Source organism: Pleurodeles waltl, chromosome 4_2 (genome assembly GCF_031143425.1).
Source record: "Pleurodeles waltl isolate 20211129_DDA chromosome 4_2, aPleWal1.hap1.20221129, whole genome shotgun sequence".
NCBI lineage: Eukaryota > Metazoa > Chordata > Amphibia > Caudata > Salamandridae > Pleurodeles > Pleurodeles waltl.
Genome location: NC_090443.1, coordinates 96,129,883 through 96,150,703, shown reverse-complemented (window position 1 = coordinate 96,150,703; position 20,821 = coordinate 96,129,883). Strand labels below are relative to the sequence as shown.

The window sequence follows — 20,821 nt, the reverse complement described above, 5'->3', positions numbered from 1 at the left end:
GACTGCTTAAAAGGACTTTTCCTATTACACAGTCTGAGTATCACATGTGCATTGCCATTGTCTTCACTCGCCCGTCACTTAGGATGCCAGAAGTGAAGGTCGCTCAGGATGCCAGAAGTGAAGGTGAAGGTGCCCTCTTCTTCTACAGCTGCATTGAGTAAAGGATGCTCCCCATTTTGCTTGGTGCACAGAACGTCAGCCCAGAGGCTCTTCCCTGGCCTTCGGGTTTTTCTTCTGGAGAAGTACAGTCTCGAGGATTATCTCGTCCAAAGCTTGTGTACCATTCCTGGACTTTCGAGCACCATTTTAAAAGAGTAGCCCTATATATGCCAGAAAAACATCCCTGGTTTCGAATTTCCAAGGTTAGGAACTGACCTCTCCATTTGTCTATCTATTTTGGAATTCGTTGATTAACTCATCGTTATTGGAAGAGGAACACACTGGATCGGAATTTGACTATTTGTTATCTTAAATATTTCTTCAAGATTAGGTGCAGACAATGCGCATTCAAGTGCAATGGGAGGAGAATCGAAATGCACGCAATACAAATGTAATCAGTCTTTCATGCTGTCATCCAGTCATCCATTTCCTTACTCTTTAATCAATTCTTAAATACATTTATACCCGTCTTCCTAAATAACTTTGTTCATCCATTTATACAATTTAGTCAATATTATTTTCATGCATTCATGCTTTTATTTATCTATTCATCTATGCTCGGCAATGTATCTAATCATGCAACAATCAATGCAATCATCCATATTAAAACTTGCATCCGCGTAATCAAAATTGTTACAATCCCTCAGCTGAAAAGATATGTCGGCATTTTACCCCTAAATGAAAATAACCTATCATGCTCCTTTCCCTGCCATCATCTCCAGTGCACTCCCTCTCACTCTTCTGACCCTTGCCACCGCCTCTGGGCGCACAGGGCAGTGACATTTCAGTATTCGAGGCGCTGCTGGAAAATTAACAGTAATGACAAATGATAGTAACAATTGTAGAGTCCAACCGGGTCCAGACAAAAAAATCTTTAGGACGTGTGATTGTCTCCTATTTAGATGAGAAAGCGCTGAGATGAGATGCTTCCGAGTTGGTATCAATCTAAAAAAAATTGGGAGCTAATATCTGTGGTGTTTTTTCAAGGAGACAGTTGCGAGGTAACGGAAGGGCAAACGACTCCCTCTACCGCCCGATCCCGCAGCCCCCAAACCCGCTGTTTCGCATATCAAGCAGCCCCCTGGCAGGGGGTCGCAACATCTCCAGAAAGAGAAAAAAAACGCCAGATCCCCTTTGAAATAATTCAATCTATTTTAATGATTGGTTGAGCCATTCGGACTTCAAAGGAGCCCCGGTCCTCACTCCTGATTGGCTGAAACAGGACCCCCCTTTAAATAGTGCAAATAAGAGGTAAAAAGGAAAAAAAAACTTCTTCGGCAGAGAGTGCGTCTGAGCAGTGTTGGTTGGCTGCAGAGGAGAGGCGCAGGGCCGGGGGTGCCGGCTGGTAGCTCGGTGCTTGGACCCATTGCAGCGAGCAAGCTTCAGCAGGGGAAAGTGGGCCAATGGTTGAATCCTTAATTATTTCTGGACACCAATGGCGGCCGTAGCCCAGCAGAGAGCAGATCATCTTCTGCAGAGCTTTTTACAGGTCAGTGTCTGCAAAAAATAGAACGGCTAGGTAATTATGCAAAATCATACCAGTTGGGAAAGCTCTCTCTTCTGTAGAATTTCATTGCCTATCCTACTTGACTGGTGTGTGTGTCTGCTGTGTCTGCTTGCCAAAGTAGGCCCCGTAGGTCATTCCTTATGAAAGCATTTAAGTTTAATATTTAAATTTGAGGTGTACTTTCCACAAACCGGGGGGTTCAGCGCAACCAGTTTACACATTCAGTGCTCGACCCAGCTGTACATCTTCACCGTCAATTGCTCGAGGACTCCCTAAAACCCACAACCGGAGAAGCTCGGTTTCTTGACGAAGAGGTCATTGGGTGGTGGGCATACTCAATAACCCGCGGACTTTACTTCATTCCAAGCCTGGCTTGTTTCATATCCGTGCAGGTGGCTCGGAGTCGTGTCCGTACTGCACTTCGGTACAGGTTCTTGCGTACTAGGAAGGCTTGAATAGCGCAGTGTCGCCGAATTCTATCCGCATTTTACTACAAGAGGTGTTCCGTGCTTACACTGTACCCCTAAAAGAGCTAGTAACATCTATAATTGACCGACTCCCTATTTTCCCCTCATTTTCTCGCCCTTTTAAATGTGCTCCACAGCCGGCCAGACAAGGAAAACATTTGTAAAAGGTGTCAACGCTTTGTAACTATAGAAGTGTACTTTTTCATACCTGTTTGTTTTGTTGTGCGTTTCGGATTGTTGTCATTTTTGCACTTGGGCTGTGTGAAAGCACTATCATGCTACGGGGATACACGAAGAACCCATGGAACAGGATGCTGGGCCATGGTTAGGTGACTGTAACAAGCCAGGCTGCAGAGTCATTTATTTTCTGTCTACATATTCCTTTTTCATTTCTCTCTCAAAACTACTCGCCTGCATTCTGTGGAGTTAATGTCTGAATATGATCTTATATCGGATTTTAAATATCCCACGCTGCAGCCTGCTGGTGTCCATTGCGATTCTTGCTAGATGCCTATCCAGCATTTGAACTCCTAGCGCCTACAGGCGCACGAGGAGCTGCGCGAACAGGATGAAGCCCGTCCCATGGCTGGTGCCTAGACTGAGGACACCTAGCGTTGGCTTCCGGGAAGAGACCTGCGCGTAGCGGGGAAGAGCCAGGGCTGCTATGTACTGCTGGGCAGAGCAGCGGCTTCTCTCGGGTACTGCACTGTTGATGGGTAGTCCGGCACTTCAGTGGCTGCACTTCTTAGCTGAGATGCTTAACGCTTAATGCTCAGCACAGGGGCTGCGTCCCGATGGCTCTGCGCAAAGCAGAACACCTGTGTTTTTACGTTTGAGTTGTTTCAGGTCAAACAAACAACTCGGAATTTCTCCTAGTTAGTGCATGCATTTTAGACAAAACAAGCCCGAAAATGGGAGAGAGACTATTTCTGCTCCCCGTTTCCGGCCTGTTCAGTCTAAAGTTCATCCATAACTCGGGAGAAACTCAGAGATACGTGCTCGATCCTCAGACATCTCGGGCGCGCCCAGGCAGGCGCTGAGCTGAGGGGTTTATAGCACGTGAGGAGCAGCGCCTGGCGCGGCTGGTACATTCTTTGCAGCGCTGCTTCGGTTTCACGCTTAGCGAGCCTTCCTGGAGCCGCAGCAGCTTTTATCAGCAGCGCTGCTCTGAATGTACAGGGTCTCTCGGACACTGCCAGCCCTCCTGAAACAGTCTGATGTATTCACACTCGGCAGAAGCAGGGTGTACTGTTGCAGCACTGCTTGGCCTCTTTATTGCGAACGTAGTATAATGTACTGCAGAACTGGCAGTCTTCCAAAGGGAAAGTTCTCAGCATCTTCACATTTCAGCCAGCATGTCTCAATGGTGGCTTTACTTGTCACTAGTACTTGAGTACATGAGTGCCGCGAGACATGTGAACAGTGCACCACTCAAGGGACACAACACCCGCACGTCTCAGCGGCGACGCAGACCTGACGTGCGCTGTAAGGGTGCAGGAGCCCGCAGCACTCCCGTGCGTTGAGCTGCCCCTGAGTCCCCTCGCTTCTCAGGGGGGCGCATGCACTTACAGGGACAGCGCCCGCAGCGCTTCTCACGGGACCCTCTGCAACAAACCTTCGGGGTTCAGAGACCCACGCTTCATAGTTTATATCTCATGAAAGTTTCTGCATGTTTTAGTCTTACTTTGAATTTCGTTTTTATGCATTTTCAAGCCAAAATATATGTTCTGTTCCGTTCTGCGTTTCTGTTCCTATTGTCAGACATGGCAGATAGTTTGGGCACCTTTCATTCGATCTGTAATCGCTGCATTTGGGAAAAAAAATACCTCCTCTGCTCATGGTGTATTTGGATATTTCGGCGAGCAGGTTACTGGCCCTAAAGGAATCTTCAAATAGGTACTTTCCAAAGGCTTCCATGTGCTATTGGTCTAATGCAACACAGTCTAATCCCGGCCAATGAGAGAAAGTCTTAAAATCTGATTATGCTGTCTAACTAAGTTAATGACAAATGTTGTTTGGTAAACCGGTAATCAATAGTTCTTGTTTATTCTTATCTTTTGTATGGTGTCAATGGAGATTGGTGGGTATTGTATGTATTGCACCTTAATTGGTGGTGCATTGTATGCTTTTAATTCTCTGTTGAGGGTGCATTGTATTTACTGACATAGCCTGAGACACGTTGTAAATTTAATGAGATATAGGTGAGAGGTGACAGTCAGAATATGGGCAACCATAGAAGGCGACAGAGGGACTTGGGCGATTTACCACCCTCAGAACAGTGGTTAGCCAGACGGATGCAACTTGTTTTCTGACCTTCCTTTCCTCACGCGAGCTGGGGCACACTATCATTTTCACTCAGATTGCAGGTATGTTGTGACTAGTTTACCGAAATATGGGTCAACTGTATCCCTTCCACTTAGAATGTGGTTCATTGCATATTCACTGAGACTCGGGATGTTGTAAGTATTTCACTTTCCTTGGTGCTTTGATGCGTTACTTCTTGGTGCTTTGACTTTGGATTGCATCTAGTTCATTGTATGTATTTGAATTAGAACGTGTATCGTCTACTCACTTGTCTGCTCCTGTCACAGTACAGAATGCACCGAGCCTCCAGTTGTGGACTCTGCTCCTACTCTGATTGCATTACATATACAAAATAGGAGTGTTCCCATATTGCCCACTCAGCCTCCATCCCCACCTGCCTCTCACACTATGATGGCTGCCCTGCGCCTGCCCCAGGCCCTGTGGGTTCTGTCACTGGTCCAGCTCGAATGAGGCCCCCTGCGTTCACCACTCCCTCCTTCCAAGACGTCCCAATGGGGTTAGTGCTTCTTAGGACATTTTCTTCAGCCTCATCAAAATATCATTTCTTCACAGAGTTAATTTCCACACTCCCCTTTTCAGCTAGCGTTAATGTAATTTGGCGGAATTTATATTTATTTTTCCAAAGTATTTTCCTAATTTTAGCTTATTAATTATCACAAACCTTATTGATCAGTTGGGAGTCGTGCTCAAATTTTGTCTTCTCGAGGAGGGACAAATTACGTCTAATAATGCTTTTTAGGTGCTGGGGCATGTCCACAATAAAAGGTGTGCAGCTTTTATTCACACCCAAAAGAGTGAACGATAACACTGTGATTAAGAAGCTTTCATAGAGCTCAAGCGCCCCAGCAGAAGGTGTGGCCACTTGAGCCAGTATGGTTTAACAGACAGCTTTGCTTAATTTATCACAGAGGCTCCCATTTAGGAGAAACGAGCAAACTAGTCCCAGAATCCAGAGTGCTATTGGCTGAAAAACCAGGACGGACCGGAGGTTTATGACCCAAGACCAGATGGGAGCCGGGTAACTTTCAAGAACGAGAAGGCCGAAGACTGTTTCTCACCCAGAAGCAGTACCTGTTAAACGCACACCTGCCTGTATGATAAAATCAGCACCACACTTACTAAAATGCACCCTAGCCCCGCCTTGAAGATTAGGAACCAGTCCTGGATTGTCACCTAGAGCGAGTTGCATTTTGGTACATGAAGTTTTGCGTTTGACGTCCTACAGGGTGGACTCAGATAGGCTTAATGATATCAGACAAAGAGTCACAAATGATATGGTGGCCACTTGGCACCCGTGCATGGAGTTACACCCGTGGGCGGGCTTGGGCATACGATTGAAACATATAGATTGTTCAGATCGAGCTGAGGCTATTTCTTCATTGACAAAGGTATCCCCTTTCAGAAAGGTGCGCAAAAAATCTTGCTGTGGCTCTGGGCCCTACCAGTTCTATTGAGCCCGTCAGGCCCACGGGGCACGCCCCATTTCCCTTCCCTGATAATGTCAGTCAAGACCAAATTTTAGGTTCTGTCGCTGTAAGATTTCTTATTGTTTACTCTATGCCTACAATCTAATGTTCTTCACGTGCCCTGCTGTCAGAACCGTCGCTGTTCTGTGTCGGCCAGAAATCGGCCCAGTAGGGGAGGACCCCCCCGCGCCCTCCGTCACAGTCAGGTTAACCTGGTCTCCAGCTTTAGCCTTGTCTTGGCTCATCGTTTATCCAAACCTCTCGGTGCTCGATTTTGAGCACCCACCTCCTCCCCCAAACAGCTGGGATGCCTATTTCCCTCAAATAAAAGTGCAACTGTCTTATCAAACAGTTTCTAGGCACAGCAAGCATCTGGGGAGGGGCGTTACTTAGGTTTCACAGTTTGCTGTGACCTGACATCCTGGGGGTCGGGAGAGGGGGCATGCTGCGCGGAATTTGTTTGGTGTGAAAATATTCATTGGTTCCCCCATCCCTGCCTGTAATCAGTGGTTAATCCTCCAGCTTCCTGCCAGACCAGCAGCACCCTCCCCCCGGAACAGGGAGCAGGTGAGGAGCTCCGGGCCCAGCCGGGAGGACTCGCCTTGCACAGTAGGGGCTGCAGTGCGGAGGGCTCCCATTTTCTTCCCTTTTTCGGGCGAGAGGGACACTCGGGGGGCATGGAGGATCAGTGGTTGGCCTAATCACCCCTTTCTGTTCTGGATATGGCGGTATGTGTTTTTCTGCTACATCTTTGGGCAAGCATGCATTGCAGCAACCTTTGACGGCACACGTTTGTTGTAAGCGATCATTTTGTGGGGTGGGCACGTGTGAACTACGTTTTTTACAGGTTGAACTGAAAGTGTGGGCACGTTTGGAAATACCGGAATGGATTTCCAGAGAAGTAAGGTTTTTGGCACGCTTTACATTGGGGTCTGTCGAGTGCATGTGTTTCTCACTGTAAAGTTTGTTCCTTTCGATTATTTCATAGACATTTCACTGTGTTGGGGGGGGGGGGAGGGGGTTGTTATGTCTCGACGAAATATTAATGGACTTGTGGCAGTTGCGTGTAGCTGGGGCTATGTGATCCCAAGGTGGCTGTGCGAACGTTCAGTAAATTCTTGGATGTTTGTTGGGGCCGCTGTTCCTCCTCAGAGTCAGCCGAGGATGAGATTACCACAGGATTCCAAGAGATACACGTTTTCAGTGCTGCGCCTCCCTTTGGCAGCCTGTTGCATTCTGGACTCGCAGTCCCTGGAGACTAGCACTGGTAGAGCTTGTTGTGGCGTTAGCAAGCCTGAAGCTTTTAAAGGCAAAACATTTTTGGGCTTAACGCGTAAAAGTAATAAAAAGTACAAGTTACGCAGTCTAAATATGGCGTGCGTTTGTATAAAGGAACAAACCCTGTTGATTAGGATCGAACAATTGACTAATTTGAAAATGCAGGTACCAGAATTAAGAGTGGTGATCTGAGCCTAAAGGTCATTTATTAGCGATCGATCGAATTGGCTGGACGCACTTTTATTGCGGTGAAATTTAAAAATAGCACTTTTGCTAAATCTGTTATTCCTTTTTCCAAATGGAGAGTTGCTGAAAAAATCAACAGCAAATATTATTGGAACAGTAATTGTTTTAGGTGAGAAGAAAAGACACGCATGCTCAACTTGAACACAATTGAGAGAGGTGATATAATGCACCATTTCGTGAATGCACTAAGGTTATTTTCAAAGTTGTAAAGTTGTTAACGCTTTTGAGGAAAACTTAGGGTTATGTCATTAGACGGATAGTAAACTTTTCTTGGTATCTTAGAAGTTTAGACAAGTTAAATATGACCTAAATATACTATCTCACTAACTTTGTAACTGATTTCCTTCTATATTTCTTTTCTGTAAATGTGCAATGTGGCTATCTTGAATATTTATCATGGATCGAGTCCACCCGGTCCTATTCAGAATCTATGTAGTGTCTGTTACTTATGAATAGGTCTGATTTTCATATGTTTTACAACGAACCTACTTTTAAAATAATTGTTTCTGTTATGGATGCAACGAGCCCTGGACCCTGCAGGACATTATTATGTTCTCCAAATCTTTGGGATTTAATAAAACACCAGGGAGTGTTGGCAGCCCTCAAACTGCAGCCCTCAATGCTGTGACCATTCGAGGCTCAGGGTATCAACTATGTCAATTACTTCCTTTTTAGATTCCTTTAAATGTACTCACAAGGTGCTAAAGGGAAAGTACGGTTACTTCTACGTTTGGTAGTCGGGTTACTCCTAGGTATGGAGCAATAGTAGGACCCATATTTCTTTAAGTCCCCGAGAATTTCTAAAGCAGACTTCTAAACCTGCAACAGTTGCAGATTTTCAAGAGTCGTCCAATGTGTAACCATTTATCTAGACAGAAAAAAATGAAGCTAACACTTTTGCAATTATAAATGTAACATATTCCTTTATGGCGAAAATAATTACCTAACTGGGAAACCATTTACTGACACCTGCACCAATTTTGGATGCCAGGATCGTTACCGCTTAAGGTGTGAATATTCTGAGGTGTCGGAGATACATTTCAGGTTGTTTTCAGGGCGACAGTCTGCTTGTAAATACATCATACTAGCATACTTTTTAACAGTGGGTAACTCCAGTCACAAAGGCAGAACTCATTCTGATGTTGTGAATCAGAAACGTGTTTATGTATGCATATGGCACTTCTAGGGTGCAAACCTAGCCATAAGGCAGAGTAGCATTGCACATGGTCAAAGGCGAGCATAAAGGCAATGAGTAATCGGTAAGGCTGTGCTGTGGACATGCATGGTGATATAGAGTTCTTCAAAGAGGCGGGTCCCTAGCAATGGGCAGCCCTGATGGATCTAGGTAGGGTGGGTTGTTGTTGTTCCGGATCCTGCTTGCATAGGTGCCCAAGGTCTGCTGTCTAGCTTCTTCTTCTTCTTTTAACACAGCTTAGTCTTCATACCAATGTTGTCCTGGCTGCAGGTGTGCAGAGGGCCACCATAGATGGGGATCTTGTCTGCAAGATAAGTGGAACTTCTGAACGTGTGGCTTTGTAAAGGATACTTACTGCTGGTTTTGAAGATGCTGCAGGCAAGATGGGTGCTGATGAAAATGCTGCTTGCATAGACTAAATATAAGTGAGCAAATAGCTTTGTAAATCAGCTCTTTCAAGTAGCAGTCGTTTTGAAGCCTAGGACAACTGGCGGCTTTTGTAATTGCAGTCACAAGATAGCAGCATACTATACAACATGTAACTCTTGTGTAGCCTTATGGTAGCAAGTGTGTTCTGTGAACATCCATGACTGAAGTTTTGCTCCTCAAAAGCACCGTGATGTGTAGCAAGGTAATACAGAGATAAAGGAAAATCTTGTGGTGTCTGAGTAGCACGTAGTTCCTGAGGTTCCTGTTCTATCAGAGTGAAACCAGTTCGATTTTTCCTCTGGATTCTGGTATCGGCAACCCTTCATTAAAAGTAAGATAAACAGCACTGCACATAAAAACCATAGAAAAGAAAACCTGGACTGGGTGGGCTACTCTAGCATGGAACTGAACTTTGGGAATGGAACCAAACCACTCCTACACAGACTTCAGGTCATCCAGAATGCAGCTGTAAGACTAGTATTCAACCTCCCACACCATACCCACATCCAGTGCTTAATTTGTGCTTGTTGTTTCCGGTGCTGAGCACTGGCACTTATTTTTGAGGGCCGGGGCTTATTCTTCTGGCTAAAGCATTTGCTGTGAGCAAAAGACACATATGGAAAAGACAGAGGAAGGGAAAAATGAAAAAGCTTCGTAAAGGAAGAAAGTAGTAAACTGCAAGAGTGAGCTGAAGGGGCAGCTAGTGGCTTTATATGGATTGAAGATGTCTGAGATGGCTCTAGGATTACGCCACCTCAGTATTCCGTGTTCCCACATTTAATTACAGCCGCCGTGTGTTTAAGAGGAGGGCTTTCGGCACTGGCATGTTTTTATTTACAAATTAAGCACTGCCCACATCACACCTCAGGAAGCTTTACTGGCTCCACAAGCAGAGACAATTCAAACTTTTCACGCACACATTCAAAACCCTACACAACGCAGGCCCGTAATACATGAACAGCCGCATAGACTTTCACCAACCCACCAGACACCTATGCTTTCCATCACTCTTACTCGCACATGCACCCCACATCCGCAAAAACAAAACTGGAGGACACTTATTCTCCTACATCGCACCCAAGACATGGAACAACCTCCCCCGACACATCAGAGCTTCCTCATCACTTGCTGAATTCCACAAGAAGCTGAAGACCTAGCTATTCACATAAGCACCTTGGGACCGCACACCTTCACACCTTGCCAAAGCATCTGGATACCCTCTTGGGTGATCAGTGTGCCATACAAATCAACATATCATAATGACTACAAAAATTTGCTGTATAAACCATTAGTCTGTTTAATGTGCCCAGCTCTGGATGCCTCCCCTTGAGAAATGTAATAAATTCTGGAGGCCAAGTCAGGATTATTGTTTCCATTTATGAGGCATAATGAACCGTTTAAGGGTTGTGGGTAATTTAGGCTGTCTAGGTTTTAGATTTTAGGTTACATTAAGCGCACAAATACCCAAAGGTTTCCTGGTGCTGGTACTGGATACATCAGAGCCAGAATGGTTCAAATAAAAACGTATTGAGACCTTTTCTAAAAGGCATCGAGAGGCTTTCCGCACTGAGTGAGATGGGCAGAGTATTCCATGCTTACTCTGTCTTAACTTCAAATGATTTACCTCTTATTCTGACTTTCCTGAATTTAAGCACTTTAATTAGAAAAGTGGAGGGAAAGCATAATTCTCAGATTGGGGCTATCTTTGAAAGAGAGCCGAGATGAAATGATTAGCATGCTTCTCCATGTTCACGGCTTTGTGGCAGTAGCAAAGAGCCTTGAAGTGATCTCAGATGCTGATGTGTGTGTGCTCTTTTTTTCGGGATATTGAGGATTACTCTAGCTGCTGCTTTCTGACTACCAAGCTCTTCTTAAGACATGATTATAAAGATAATGAACATGCAAAATTACTTGAACTCACATTTCTTTTCTGTTTCTTTGCACTAGGACAGAACCCCTAACTGCTCTCCAGAAGGTGTGCTTCAACCCTCTCTTGCTTTCTTAGCTGCGACCTGTGGACAAGTTCGACCTGTTGCCCCCTCCATGGCAGAGTACGCACCCATCACCTATGAGAACACTGGCACCACCGCTGGGATGTTCCAGTTCTGGAGCAATGAGGGCCAGGGCAACATGAGTGGCCATACTGTAGCATTTGGGGCACCTAAGACCCAGTACTCTGGAGGGTATATTCAGCAGGTAGGCCCTAATGACCTACCGTTGACACCACCAGCTGATCATACAGCCTACTCCTTTGAACTATCTCCAGTGAAAGTTCTGGCCTCCCAAGTGCAAGCTGTGGCCTCGTACCATCTCCAGGAGCCCCCTGGCACTCTACAAGACTACTCCACCTTCATGCAGGGTTCAGCAAGCCTTACACAGCGGCACTTCACGTCCGGGCACATGGAGGACTCCCACTGGTGGAACCTTCAGCAGACCAATCCTAGCAATCTCCACTCTTTCCACGTGGGAAGGCCCCTGGTCCTAGGACCACAACCCCAGATCACAGCCCTGCTGCAGAACTCCTCTAAGAACCTATTAAGTGCAGCTCGGCGATGCCGGAGGTGCAAGTGTCCCAATTGCCAGACTTCAACCAGCATTGAGGAACCTGGCAAGAAGAAGCTTCATGTTTGCCACATGCCGGGCTGCAGCAAGGTCTACGGCAAGACATCACACCTGAAGGCCCACCTGCGGTGGCACGTTGGTGAGCGCCCTTTTGTCTGCAACTGGATCTTCTGCGGCAAGACCTTCACCCGCTCAGACGAGCTCCAGCGTCATCTCCGGACTCACACAGGTGAGAAGCGCTTTGGGTGCCAGGAGTGCGGCAAGCGGTTCATGCGTAGTGACCACTTGTCTAAGCATATAAAGACCCACCAGACCAAGAAGCCCAAGTGTTCGTTCGGCATCAGCCCTGAGAACATTAAGAAGGAATGACTGGGTGGGATGAGGCCTTTTGGTTGCTCAAAAGAAGCCATGACAGTGTTGGTAAGCATTCTGGAGTGGACCAATTGAAGGTGCACTGGAAGCCATAACAGTTTTGCCAACGTGATGGAGAGACACACCTCTGGCAGCCATTGTTGCTTGGACTATTCACAAGTGATGAACCTAGATATCTATTTATAAAAATCACGGAAGACTCCTATGTGAACACACACAGACTATTCTGTTTCCTCGTCCACGACCAAGTTTTATTTTCGATTTATTATTTATGTTGCAGGAGTGGCTAGGCTTACGAGACTTCTGATAAAATTGACATATAGAAAATGTTAGTTTGTGTTTAAAAATTCACTGTTGCAAGCGCTGTGTTTTCCCACCGCTATGCACCTTGGGGTCAATTTAAATTTGGGACTTCATCAGCTGCCAATACTGGCCGAACAGGTGGTCCAGTGGCAGTCTCTTATTAAAATGACATTTGATGTTGGGAGGTAAGGTGAACAATCTTTTCCAGTGTGTTGTACAATTGGTTCACTTTTACGGTTACTGTTTTGGTTTCAATGTATGGTTAGTTGCCTATATAAAGGGATGGCTTATGAGGCCGACTTTACAACTCCCCGACCTCAAGTTACCTCTGCAATTTGTTCTGGTATTTGATTCCCCATGAACTTGTTGTAGGCCTACCTGCCCCACAGCGCACTGGGCAGAGGCTGAACCTCCGGTAGACAAATCATCGATTCGAAGGACTGACTCGCAGTTTACCAGTCCCTCGTCAGATGGTGCATTGCCTGTGCCGGCACTCAGTGCTTGGAGTAGTGCCACACATGGTAATGGATCTAGGCAATGAGTTCCAAAAGCCAGGGAGTGGAATCGGCTGGAAAACCTACCACTGAGACTAAACATGATCTTAAAATATGTGGGACCCAGAACACTGGCCCTCCGTTGAGCTAAACCAGTTTTTAATTTAAATGATGTACACCAGGAAAACAATGTAAACTGGCACGTGCTGCACTTTGTGTAACAGTTTCTGCTTCCATTACAATTCTCGAGGATCTGCTTTTCACAAGTCAGAAGGGTGTGCCCGTTTGTGCGGTTGTCATTGATTGTTCCAGGTGATCAAATGATAATCCACTTGGCATGCGCATCACAAAAGGCAGAGGGAGAGTGTCAGTGCACCTTACTTGGCATTCTGACATGATTAATTGCTAGGTTCTGTATATCCCAGACAACCACACAAACTAAGTGCTTTTACAGGGGTGAGAGGGAGAACACATGGGCAGCCTTTCAGACAACTGTAGCAGAATAAAGGCAGGTCACCAGCACTATTAAAACAACAGTGCCTGTTTTCTTACAGCTTGCTTACCACTGAGGAAGAATATTTTCATTGCCTTCGATACAGAATGTGTTAAAAGACCAGGCTGTACTGCAGTGGAGCAGTACAGCCTGGGGATTCAGGTTTTTCCCGAACTGAAGCTGAGGGAAGGGGCAAGACTAGGCACACATCTCTATTGATTTCGTGAAGCTTTTATCTCCCCTTGAATAAAAAAAACTCAAGATGTGAGATGAACAAGCACAGAGAGGCAGGTTACTCTTTGCATAAGGGCAAAGTAGGATCTCAAAAGCTTCTGGTGGAAGAACTGGAGGAGAGTTTGGGAAGGATCTCGGAGAAAAGTCATCCCCTTCCTTGTGGGTCCCTTAGGTTGTGAAAATGTGCACACATTGCCATAAGCTGATTAAAAAAGTGGGAAACATCTGTAAAAACACACTGGGAGAAATAAAAACAATTTTGTACACTTTGCTTAAACTAAAAACAGATCGAGTTAGAAAAACAAACATGCACCCAGTTCGAATAGTGCCAACTTTATCAGTTTCATTTAACCCATGTTATGGAATGGAAGTAATCAATTCTTTGCCTAAAACTTCATAACATAGATAAAGTTTACTCCCATATCCCTTAAGGTGACCAAGTCACTTGCACAACCTCTCTAACTTTCCTAAAACGGTTGGACTCTTTCATATCAACTTGTCCTATAAATCTCCGTGAGCTTGACAAAATCATACCTCGCAAATCCTTCAAAACTCAGTTCACTGGGTAATGAAACCAAGCTTGTTCTTCAGATTTCCATGAAAAATGACTCCGAAGCAGCACAAATCTCCCACAAAGTATCAACAGACCTCTAAAAAAACATTGTGATTGAATGAATTAATCTCATGAAATGCATCACACTTTACTATTAAGACTCCTTCAAATAGAGGGAGCCACTCATCACACCTTGTTATGAATAGCATCACTAACGTCACCCCTTAAGTTTCGCTGTGATCAATAAAATAACATGCCAAAAACTCAAATCTCCTTAAACTGAAGGAATAGTTTACCGTTTGCTCACATCTCCGGCAAGGGGTAGAGTCTCACTTTTCACTCTCGTGTTAACACATAATGGATAAAATCACACCTAACCCTCAACTATTCTTAACATTAAGTATCACTCACTCTCACCTCACATCACTTGCATTGGTAGAATCCCACACTTCACCCTTAAACATCCTTAGAAGAGATGCACCTCCCTATCTCACCCTCACAGCAGTCACCTTAGACTCAAAAGGTATGAAATGAGTCTCCTAACTCCGCCCATCCTGCAAAGATAATGCACTGGGTGAAGACATACAACTCATGGCAACATCTGTTTGGAATGCATGAAAGCACTCGACTTAAAACTCCCCGAAGCAAAGAAAATCCACTCGTCTCATTCTACACATTAATACAAGTAGGTACCCAGTCCCCTCCTCACCGCCTCATCCCCCCGAGATGATACAGTGCGAGTCCTCCCCAAGCCTACCTAAAACGAATGTAAATACTTACCCCATTATTTAAATACCACTGAAACATGTACACTCACACATCCACATCCGGGGGGGGGGGGATGCTCCGAGCCAATGGCCATGCTTTTGCTCTGCTTTTGGAACTCGAGTAATGTGAACCGGTGAGTCCTAGCATTTGAATACACGTATAATGCCTGCGTTTGAAGATCTGGGCTCTACATTACAGGGTTGATTAGCCCATTTTAGCTGCGGACCAGGCACTTTGCAAATTGTGGCAGATTACTTGCTCATTCTGTGTGCTTCTCATGCTTGGAGAACATTTTCTGTCACTGATTTGAAATATCACAGCTTTAAATACGTTTTCACTCATTGGGAGACCACCTTACACCTTACAACCCATTATCGGAACTTGTTGACACTCATTGTGTACCAGTTTCAGAAGTTGTTACAGAAAACTCACTGCTTGAGCGGTTGCTTCACACCTGAGTGCTTTGTCAAACACATTCCCTGGGGGATTTGTGGTCCCCAGACCAGTCTCCTTCACTGGCTGTAGATCTCACGCCAAGGGTGCAAGCATCATGCTTTGGAGCAGAGTCTCGCTCATTTGGTGTGAATTTCACACCAAGGGGCACGTTCTCGCCTTCTGGGATGGAGTCTTACAACTTGGAGTACTAGCTCCCTAATTACGCATGTGCGTCACTCTTGGCCAATCCAGTGACCACCATTCACTTTAATCGATGGGTGTTTTGGGCGCCCATCCATCTTCCCATTCTAAACACTCCATGGCTTTAAGAGTGAAGTGCATCTTTCCTGTTTGAATGTGATTGAAAACATGTCACGTATTGAAAGTTTGATTTAATGGTTGTTGTTTTTTTTAAACAATTATGGAAGAATTTGATTATGTTTTTGTCTTGACTTTTTGACTTTGCACAGTGTTTAATGCACCTGCTTTTGTTCTGTAATATTTAAAGTGGGAATGAGTTTTCTGGGGAAAAATCCAACCGTGCTTGGCCCTGAACAATAAAAGAATCGTATACATCTTTAAATTGAAATATGTCTATTTAAGGAAGTGGGACTAGGATTATGACTGGAATGTAATGTGAGAAATATCAAATATTCCTGAAGAGTGGATCATGTCTGAAGGCACTGGTATTTAGATACTTGGAAGAGAACGCTTTTGGTCTCTGGAGGACAAACCTCTGATGTGGTACAATGATACAAGAAGAGAACTGCAGCAACTGTACTCACCTGTCCACCTCACTCCTTGATATGTCATAGGCGTCAGCCTGAAAAAAAAGGTTCTTTGACTAGCATCCTGCCTGATATGTAAAAGCTGCAGCAAAGAGGGCTGCTTGTGCTTGAGATCAAGGCTTTTTGCACAGCTTCGAAACAGATAAAAAAAGGTTATGTTTGCTGTATAGCTTGAACTAGAGAAGTGGTATCTGTCGCAATTGGGGGATATGGAGTTCCAGACCCATAACATTTTCCAATCCTCTTGCAGCACCATTGACCCTGCTTATGTCTCCGGCTCTTTCCTTGTGTAACGTGACGACCTGGCCAATGCATGGAAGTCCATGTTATAAAGGTCACTAAATGTTTATATCCACTGCCCTCGAAGTCGGTAAAACCAGAATGAGGCACTGAAATGTCAATAGTTTGTTGGAAGAGGGGTCTCTTCACATGTTTTCTGGAACCAGTCAAGGTGGCGTTCAAACCACTGCTTTAAGTTGCACAACTTTAAAGAGATCTCTATATTTCCTTGTATCACAATTCCGTTTTTGACTAAAATGAGAGGAAGGTAGAAACCAGCAACATGGTTATTTAGTAGAGCTGTACATCTATAAAGTTCGTTTCACTTTTTTCCCATTAACAGATGTACAAAATATTATTTTCCTGTGAAATTTTACACAAACCACGAGTCTATATTTTAGTCACAGAATTTCAACACGTTTTTTCACGTGAAACAATAGTAACATTTTTCTCTTTGATTGTTTTTGTTGCATAAAATCCCACAAATAAAAGATTTTTATTTTTTTTATTTCTCAGCGAAAAGGTCCAGTTTAAATTACTTGAACATATTATTAACTTTTAGTAGTAATAGTCAACAATTGCTGTTTTTTTTTTGGGGGGGGAGGGGAGAATTAGTCCAACTACATATTTAGTATGGGAGACAGCTGGTAAGTATCTATTTTGCTAATACTTTCCGAAATTATCACATCTCAACTACTCAAGCCTCCTGTAAATATGGCGACCAGATTCTAAAAACGGTAAACTGAGACATGACACTGTCTTAAAAATAGAACAATTTTGCGGCGACTGCAAGACACATTACGGTTTCAGTGACAACGCTCGACAATTTACACAAGCATTGACAAAGCTAATAGGCCTTGCCATGCATGTAATTTTGATTTATTTGCAAGCATGCAATATAGGGCAAATATATCACATTTAATAAAGTGGCCGAAGCCCTGGCAGTGAAGTACACCCCTTTTCAGGTGGCTGCAGACATTAAAAAAATATGTCAATGGATGAAGTGGACTGCCCGATGCCCTGGGCACTATGCTGTAAGAGACACAAACAGACCACTGGATGAAGAGGGTTGAGGAAAGGCCCTCCACATATGTTTATATGTATGTATTTTCAGTATAAATCATAGGGTTCGGTAATCCCTATGTAAATGGCAGGCTCTAATTTCTTTATAATTGGTGACTTGTGGCGCACCCGGTCGCCCCTATATGTAAAAGAAAAGAGAACTCGACTAGTATAAGTTACTAAAGTCCAGTCCTGATGTCCCAATACAGGCTGCCGGAACCAGCAGCCAGATGAAAGGCAGGTCACAAAGCCTAATTCAAGTGCTGTCTAAAACATTGCTTTTCTTTCTTCTGATCTATTTTTAATAGCTTACAATGACAAATGTTTATATTCTGCCCTCCTTAGAGAAAAGCTAGAATCTTTATGCATGTTTCTACTTATTCCGAGCTACTGCAGCTTTTATTTTTTATAACTGACTTGTATTGAACTGTTTCTAATATCTGATTGCAACAAATATCTAACAGGTTTTTGATGTGTTTAAGTTTTCACTAAGGCTTTTATTTTTATTCTTCATGTTTGCAAATATGTTTGCTCTTTCATACGAAAGAGCTATGCACCAAGGTTTTAAGTGGTTTGTGGGAAAGGAGATGGTGTGACCATGTATATATGGGATAAAGTACCCCCACATGTACATAAGGATATTGCAAGTCACCTCAGAGTTCCATAACCTTGAAGAGGAACTCGGCCTTCTGCCTCGTTTCTCTATACAATTATGGAAGTCCTCAGTTGCTTGCAATATCTACATAATGTATGGGAGGGGGCACATTATCACATAATATTTTTGGAAAATATGAGGCTGGTGAATTGCTTACGCTGTCTCTAGATGTAAAAAAAGGATGACAGTTAGATATTTTAGTAGTAAAAACATACCCAGTATGGCCCAGATTATGAGAGAGGCTAGTTTAGATTCTAGTACTCCATGCAGGCCGGGAATAACGCTTCTGGACAGTATCCCCATATCTAAATCTGGAGTGGAATGGGGAATTTTCAAGCGGTCTAAGATTTACTGGGCTAGGCGTTCGATCCGTGGAGATATATCACATAATCTTAGCAGCTGGTAATGCGAGTGCGGAGCCTGTGCAGGGCATCAGATGGAAAAGAGCCCGTGGGGTGACAAAGATGAGCGTACTGTACTAGCCCCTCCCCTTGGCCAAGGAGGGGTTTTGTCGGGTTGCAGTTTTAAATTAGTCTGTCATCAATTTACATACTGGATTTTTCAACCTAAAATTATGTCCAGTGTTCCCTCACCCAGGAAAATCATTGGCAGGAACACTAAGCCAGTTATGATCTGGCAGAGTGGCAAACCATCTATGTATAATGCTCAGATCAACTTGTAAATAGAGCATCTATGTGTTATATAAATTGCTGCTGCTAAATAACCCTGCCTAGGTACACCGGAAGACTTCTCTGGGGTTAGTTCCTCCTATTCGAAAATTTAACATTTAATACAGTTACAGAAATATGCTAGGACAAACTGTTAAAAACCAGGAGTGTCCTGGCAGGTTCAGAATGTCTCACCACTCTGCCTCTAAAACATCACGGGTACAATTTAGCCCCTCCTCAAAAATCTTAACCTGGACATTAGGGACATGCTTCGAAACAGCAGCTGCCGTCCAGCATTAGGATCCGGAGGCCTCCAGACAGCCCCACACCCCCCCCAGAAATACACAGACCGACAAACTTAACTCGTTGGAAGTGGTTTTTATTATTAAAAACATTTCAAAACATCTTATAACTTTAAAGCAAACTAGTTATACCAAGTGTAAAGGTTATTCAATTCCACAAACATTTTTCATATTTACATGTCATGAGAGTTTACTGACCATAAATCAAATCTGACAGGATCCCTTCCTGTCCTGAACCACCATTGGACCACACAGGTGACCCATCATCATCATCATCATATACTTTATTCGACCATAGGTCATAAAAGTTACATATTAAATTGTACAAAAAAGGTACGTTTTCTTCATTATACTTTTACACTGGCTGGAAATAGTAAGGTTTAGAATAGGAAAAGCTTCTATAGGCAATGGCCTACTATAATCCACCATTGATCCCGATACATAACTTAACATTTAGATACCAGGGTTTCTGAGACAATTACTTCATAACGTTAAAATAGTACAAATATTTAAAACTCTTAAAACAATATGGGGTGATTTCAAAATACATATTTCCCAGATGGTATCATCATCAAGATAAATACAAACTATCCGACCCAAGATGTAAAAATTTAAAGTGCTGATTTGATGTTACATAATAATATAATTCCTTAATAATTTAGATGGCATACTTTAACAAAGAGAGCCTACTACCGGCACAATCATTTGGCAAATTTAAGCACTGTCAAGTCGTTAAGACACAGTGATGAAAAGCTTATATATTAACTTAAAATGGTTATCGGATTCATGTTAAAATGGCACGAGTGCCAGACAGATGCATAAAAAATAGCTCTTTATGGCTAAAACTAGTGTTAAAATGGCAGAAACACATAATGATTACCTACATAATGTCTGAAAAATCTATTCCGAGCCCTATCCAACCCACTTTATCCAGATCATCTTCATCATCAACTTAGTTCATCAATGACCATAAAAGCACATAAAACAGAATATAATAATTCTTAAGTAAATAAATAAATACATGTCTGTAAATAGGTGTAAAATATTAAAAAATAACTTGATTTGCACATATGGCTCTAAATCTTACCTATATAGAGATAAGACCTTAAATAACTTTTTGAAGATGGCAACGTATGCGCCAAGCTGTTGCTAAATACTTACTTACTGAAAGAATTACGTCAGATGAATTATGGCTTTTTAGAACCCGTAGAGCCAAGGAGCAATTCTTGAATCCCATGTCCCTGCAAATCTTGCAGATCCATTTTGTTCGCGGAATCGCATAGGCTGGGCAGAAGAACATAAAATGCTCAATGGTTTCAAAAATACTGCCACAGGCAGGGCATGTATCGGGAAGATTAATCGACCCCCACCTATGAATCAATGACATCAGGGGCAGTGAGCCAAAACGAAACCTTGCGTATAAGCTCTTGCCTTGCAAGTCCGGTATCACATCCAAATAGGATTCAAACTTTGGGGACCATTTAGTATCAGTAAAGGAATTAGTTAAGCGACCATGGGATTTATGGATTATGTAGTTGTCCTTAACATAAGACCAGTAGGTTAACTTTAAAACATTTTTGTGCCGTCTCTCTAATTTGTGGGGATTTTCCCAATAGTCGCCCAAGCCCAAAAGCCTAAGCCAATGGGCCACATGGCGAATCCAGGGAAGAGTATTAGCATTTTGGCATTTCAGTAAATCGAGTAATGCGGTCTTATATATATCTAGTTCGGGGGTTGTCCATAATCTAATCCAATAAAGGAGAGGTCTTAGAGTAGCTAGA

At 43.7% G+C, this 20,821-nt stretch overlaps 1 protein-coding gene across 6 annotated transcripts; it reads left to right on the top strand.

The window, feature by feature from the left end:
• The first annotated feature begins 1,424 nt into the window (after positions 1 to 1,424).
• On the top strand, positions 1,425 to 16,824 carry LOC138292305 (transcription factor Sp5-like). 6 transcript variants are annotated; one of them, XM_069230835.1, is made up of 2 exons: positions 1,425 to 1,648; positions 11,020 to 16,824. In XM_069230835.1, the coding sequence occupies exons 1-2, from the start codon at positions 1,595 to 1,597 to the stop codon at positions 12,001 to 12,003; spliced, it is 1,038 nt and encodes a 345-aa protein (XP_069086936.1). In that variant the 5' UTR covers positions 1,425 to 1,594; the 3' UTR covers positions 12,004 to 16,824. The 6 variants fall into 6 exon arrangements, with proteins under 6 accessions (XP_069086936.1, XP_069086938.1, XP_069086940.1 ...); XM_069230837.1 differs by having other exon boundaries at positions 1,431 to 1,648; positions 11,025 to 14,189; XM_069230839.1 differs by lacking the exon at positions 1,425 to 1,648 and adding an exon at positions 4,366 to 4,499 and having other exon boundaries at positions 11,020 to 14,189.
• The last annotated feature ends 3,997 nt before the right edge of the window (positions 16,825 to 20,821 follow it).